Source organism: Labrus bergylta, chromosome 20 (assembly GCF_963930695.1).
Source record: "Labrus bergylta chromosome 20, fLabBer1.1, whole genome shotgun sequence".
Lineage (NCBI taxonomy): Eukaryota > Metazoa > Chordata > Actinopteri > Labriformes > Labridae > Labrus > Labrus bergylta.
The window spans coordinates 1,321,256-1,327,255 of record NC_089214.1 but is presented as its reverse complement, the minus strand read 5'-3'; the positions used below and the strand labels follow the sequence as shown (position 1 = coordinate 1,327,255).

Sequence of the window (6,000 nt, the reverse complement as noted above, 5' to 3'; positions counted from 1 at the left end):
TTGTCAGTTTTCTGAAGGCTGCTTGTTGTCATGGTTACGCTCAGACAGCTGTAACTACTCAGTGTGGTTTTAAAATGTCAAAGTGAAGGTTAGCTGAAGGTCACTGACCGATGACTCGCTGTCCCGGATGAGGAAGTCTCCCTCCACGCCTCTCTGGTTGAGGGCTACCTCCGCCTGGTGGCGCGTCACCTTCCCGTAGTACCACTCCTTCCCCGCGAAGCGCCCGCTGACTGAGGGCGAGATGTAGTCACAGTCGGGAGTGGGCGGCCCCACGGGCCCCGCTCCGGGTTTATGGGAGGCGGAGTCCAGCACGGTGACGTAGTTTTTAGGCACCAAGCCCAGCTGTCCGTCCGCCTTACGACACTTCCACCACTCGGGGTCGTTCTCCGGCTTCTCCACGACCTCCATCACCTCGCCCTTCTCGAAGTTCAGCTCCTCGTCGTTCTCTGAGCTGAACGGGTAGAGCGCCTGGACCGTGTGCAGCACCCGGTTGCCGTTGGTCGTGCTGTTAACGACCGCCGCCAGCTTCTCCGTTAGCGATCCCGCCGGGTCTCCGAGCCCGCCCACGCCCCCCTCCCCCCGCCGTCCCGTCGACGTCCTCCGTCACGTAGTTAGAAGGAAACCAGCCGGAGCGCCCGCTGTAGCTGCCGCGCCACCAGCCGTCGCTGCACTTCTCCATCACCACCACCCGCGTGCCTTTCACCAGAGAGAGCTCGTCCTCGCGCTCCGCCGCGTAGCTGAACTTGACCAGCGCCGGCAGGTTGAGGTCGTACAGCCGCTCGCCGTTATCCGCGTACATGTCTGTGTCTGCATTGGACGCCGTGTCTCGCATCCCGCCTTTCCGGCTCTTCACCTTCCCGATTCCTAGAGAGAAAAAGATTCAAGGAAATGAGTAAGAGTTCACAGAAGTTCATCTACGATGGAACGACCTCCAGTGGAGAAACTTGATGAATACAATTTTAAATATTTTCCTCTTGTGTATTTATTTTAATATCTTGTTGCTTTTATGTGTCGTATTTTATCTTATTTTATTTTTATACATCTTTTTTTGAATTCTTATTGGTGTGCATTAGTCTCTCAATGATCTCATCAATGATTTTCTGCACTCTTGTAAAGCACTTTGAACTGTAATTTAATTTGTCTGAAAAGTGATTTATAAATAAAGTTTGACTGAAATACGCACAGCCTTCAGGTCTTCAGGTGTCCATTTGACTCAACAGTAGGGATGCACCGATTGTAAAAACTAGTGCTGATACCGATACAGATGTTTCAAATAACAAATTGATGCCCATTGACAAATCGCTTTTGGTTTAAGTCTCACCAACGCAGACATCATCACTCACGTTTCACAAAGAAAACTATTTAAGAGTTTGTCCAGTTGGTGATTTCTTCTGCCTGAATTATTGTGGCCTTGTGCGATTTGTACATGTTTATTGTTTATAGTGTTACATGTTGTCTTGTTGTGTGCACGTTACATTTACTTTAGTAGGTTATTGGATACGTGCTTTTACTAATACTTTTTTTTTTGCTGCTCGGTTTGCAGTAAAATCTTTACCTGAAGTCAACACCTGACCACACACGTTAGTCTGCTGCTTCCTGTCTGTCCTGCATGAGATACATTTTTTATATTAACCAAATGCTGCTTTATGTGTATCCTGCATGGTTTATGTATTTTCTCCTGTGGCTGCTCACCTGTCTGCTTCATTACTGTCATGATATTTCTATTTTTGTAGCTTTTAGCGATGTTTGAATTTGTTTTTTTTTTAGGGAGCCTTTTCAAAATTAGCCTTTTGGCTAACTCTGGCATATTTACCAAAATGTTTATTAATATGCAACGTCCCTGTAAAATAAAAAATAAATACATAAACTGACCACAACACAATCCTAACAGCTTGCATTATTCATTGTTAATTATCTATTTATAAACACAAAGGAGAAAAACAAAACAACACAACTGCTGCTACCTTTTTTTTATTTTATTATAAATCTGTAGCGGTATATTTTATTTAGATGTCTATTGCTGCTACTGTGTACAGTATATTATTTGTATATAACTTGTGTTTTTATTTTATTCTTTGTATCTGTGTGCTGTTCGATCCTTTGGTGTTACCTGCTGCTGGAATCTGAATTTCCTGAGAGAACCTTCCCAAGGGATTAATAAAGTTCATATCTATGAAAAAACTATTCTCTGAATCAGCAGTTAGTTGAACTGGATGTCCGCATGACACAACAGATAAACAGCAGCTCATGCCACATTATTTGCAGATGTTTGTCAACAGGTCCGATATCGGCCGACACCGATGTTGGATTTGTGCATCCCTAATCAAAAGTCAACATTTTACTGTCTGTGGAATCACACTTTTCAAGATCTTTCCACTGATGTGGAACAAGTTCAAACACTGAAACAACTCTGGGATTCTTTTCCCTCCTCCCTCAAACTTTCAGACAAATACCAGCGTGGCGGTAACAAGCATTAGGGGGTTGTGCTGAAATACAGGAAGGGTGGCTAAGTCGGGTTAAAATCACTGCTTTTCCACATTGCAGTGGGCTAACCCCCCACACTCCAAACCCAAATACATTCTTGGGGATTAGGTGGAGACTCTGAGGAAACAAAAAAAAAAAAGCAACGCTGGTCGTGTGGTGAAATAAAAAAGAGTGGGATGGAAAGTCGTTTTGGCAGGGATGTATAAATCCTCCTGAAATTATAAAATGTGCTGAACACCTAAAAGGCCTCAGTCACATTTCATTGTTGCTAATCACATTGTGCTAATCACCTCGGCTGCACAGACACCTGCAGCCTTGCTTGCACAGCAGCTGGATACAAAAACTCCATCCAATGTCTTGCCCTTTCTAGCTTTCCTCCCCCCCCCCCCCCCTTTGCTCCTCAAAACCCATTACAGTCCAAGCCCCCTGCTGAGCTGACTGTTTGACTTCAGCGCAGAGCTAGGATGATTTAAAGCGCTTATTTATCAAGACCTTATCAGCTGTGGTGTTGCAGAGAACTTGCTTTTTTTCCAGGCCAAATGTCAGCCAGTCAACGGGGGTGAATGTTATCGTACATGCAGTCAACGTCCTGGCATCTTTAAAACAGCCCAGAGTTCTAACATGAGGGGGATTACCAGAGCCTGCTCCTGGGTTATGTAGTCCGGATTAATATGTCAAACAATTAGCTATTTGTTGCTCTTTTTGCACTTGAATTGCACATTTGCACACCTCCACGTTGCACTTTAATAACTTGAATTTCCATTCTGGTACGAGCTCTTGACTGATTTTATTGCGCTGTTTTTATTTGGTTTTATATTTTTGCTGTGTTGTCTGATTTTCCCATCCAATTTGGTCCATGTTTTATGGTGATGTTGTCCTTGTGTTTCTTGTTTCTTGTTGCAATGCAAATTTCCCCTTGTGGGACAATAAAGAATCTGAAGGCAGAGCTTTGGCAGGAAGAGGTCATCGTCCTGCTGGATGAGAATGTCCAATTGGCAGCCGGCATGCTAACAGTTGTATGAAACATGTGTGGAGCTAGCAGCAGAGATCACACCTACATCCAATCTTCTCAAGAGACCAGAAAGCCACCTCTTGTACATGAAGCTTGCACAACAGGCGTTTTTTTCTAGTTCCTGCACAGCGAGTGTGACGTATTATTAAAAAGGCAGATCTGTGGCCTAACTAGTATCAATGTCCGTCTAATCCTCAGTCTGCTGGGCAATACATAATCAGACAGAACGACTGACTGTTTCTGATTACGTTTGCAAATGACTCGCTTGCATTATCAAAGTCAGCTTTTTTTAAATTACACAGCAGGGCAGGGTGTAGTCTCCGGGACGCTGCTGCGATGACGGTTTGTGTGTGTGTGTGTGTGTGTGTGTGTGTGTGTGTGTGTGTGTGTGTGTGTGTGTGTGTGTGTGTGTGTGTGTGTGTGTGTGTGTGTGTGTGTGTGTGTTTGTTTGCTCCGCAAGGAACGTGACTAATTTGTCTCGAGCTAAACTGAAGCTGTTTCACCACGCATGAAGTGTAACCTGAAACATGAGCCTGACTCAAGGGAGTGCAGACAAATTTCATGGTAGCTGCTGAGAGTCCGATGTCAAATTGCTTCCAGGTAGACCCTGTTATTAGTCGCAGCACTGTACATAACTACAGACTCAAGGCAGGGTGTTAAGAGCTGATGTCTGAACGTGGAGGTAAGGTCTAGTTATGCTCTCTGTGCAAGCCTTTAGAACCGACATGGAGAGGTGCCAAAAGACAAGAAAGATCTGTATCTTTATGAAAAACACTAAAAACTAGGTTGGATGTTTCTCCCACATTCACTAAAACACACAAAGAGAAACTTCTCAGAGTAAATGATTCAAAAATGACACACACACAGCTCCCACAGCTAAAATATCACATGAGCCAGTCGAGGAAGCAAACATGTCCGTGCAGGTGCAGGCCCCAGGATGTCTTATGTGCACAGTTTGAAATGACCTAGTTAGTTCCAAACAAAAGTCAAAGGTCAAGCTTCACATAAATAAAGTGTCTCTAGCTCCAGCTGAAGACAGAGACAACTGAGAGCGTCATATTTTTATCTCTCCAGGTACCACAGCTCTTATCAGCGTCCCTGTCATTGGGATTTATTGGCTGCTTCCTGCTTCAGTTACACTTTGCATTACAAAAACACAACAAACAGCTGACTTTAACAAGATGTTCAATCTCAGCTGAGGGAATAGAGGGAAGTTGGGATTTGCCTGCACAGCTTCAGGTAAATGAGACAGGGGGGGAGAGATAAGGGGTTGTTATTGAGGGCATCTGCCTCTCTATCATGCTGTTGGAGGTTAATTGCTGAGAGTTCACCTGAGTGGCAGTGTGGCAGACCGTCACACAGAACACAGCATGGCGAGCTGCTTAGAGGAGAGGCTGCGGTCTACAATGCCGGTGGACACAGCTGCATTCTGCTCAACTGACGGTGACAAACTGTGGCAGCTCCTTCTTTGATATCCTGCCAGGGGTTTGTGATCCAATGGGAGCGTACCTTTTAAGTATACAGACCTCTACTGTGCAGCTTTCACGGCATTCTGGGATTAACTAGAGGCTGAATGTTTGTAGGAAAACATGTTTGACTGCAAACATTAAAAAAAAAAAGTCAAATGCAAAAATAAAAAAGGAAAACTGATGCTTATTTTTCATATAGTTTTTGCTTTTATTTAGATAACATAGCCGTAGAATTGCAGGAAATGTGGGTAGACAAAGTGGAAGATGTTAGCAGCAAACTGCGTCAAGTTTGGGAGTTGAACCTGCGACATCTTGTCTGTACACGGGACGCCCGCTCTACCAACTGAGCTCAACCAGCGGGGTTAAAAACCTTCTTTACTGTATGACGCTGTGCAACCATTTCATGTTAGAATAAAGGTTTTTTTAACTCTTTATTTTGATGTACAGGATTCAACTTTGAACGCTGCACACAGTGAGGCAGCAGGATGAGGTCACTCAATGTTGTGACAGACACGACAGCAGTTATCAGGGTGGATTCTGGGAATGTTTCATTAAAGGGGAAAGTCCATTTGCCAAGAGGTTGCAGAACTGTGCAGACTCTTCACTTTCACATTCAGGAAACAACGTACGCCTTTATAAAACTGAATTCAACACTAATTAGTTAGAGGAAGAGAAATGAAAACTGAATTAGTTTGAAATGTGAAAAAGGTCACTGAGGCTTTTAAATCCTCACGGTAAGAGACTAGGGTTGCACAATATTGGAAAAAACTAAATTCTGATATCTTCTAGATTTGGAATTGCAATCTGCAGAACTGAGCATAAAAAGGCTGAGCGTGCGCTTACATTGTAAAATATTGAAATGAAGGACAGCAAGTTGACATATATTATAGTGTGCATATAAACTATGAATCAGTTTCTGTGCATATCTGTTGCAAATGTTTACATAACAGGCTTCCCCACAAAATGATTCCTCATGACTCTGAAGGCAGCTTCATGTGACAGCATCATAAAGCATGATTACACACTTGTCTCCTT

At 43.8% G+C, this 6,000-nt stretch overlaps 1 protein-coding gene across 1 annotated transcript in view; it reads right to left on the bottom strand.

The window, feature by feature from the left end:
- The window catches only part of nck1b (NCK adaptor protein 1b), a 35,931-nt gene that overhangs the window by 6,016 nt on the left and 23,915 nt on the right, over positions 1–6,000 (bottom strand). Inside the window, 2 exon segments of the mRNA XM_020656642.3 lie at positions 109–573; positions 575–864. Coding sequence (XP_020512298.1) covers positions 109–573; positions 575–864 — 755 coding nt within the window.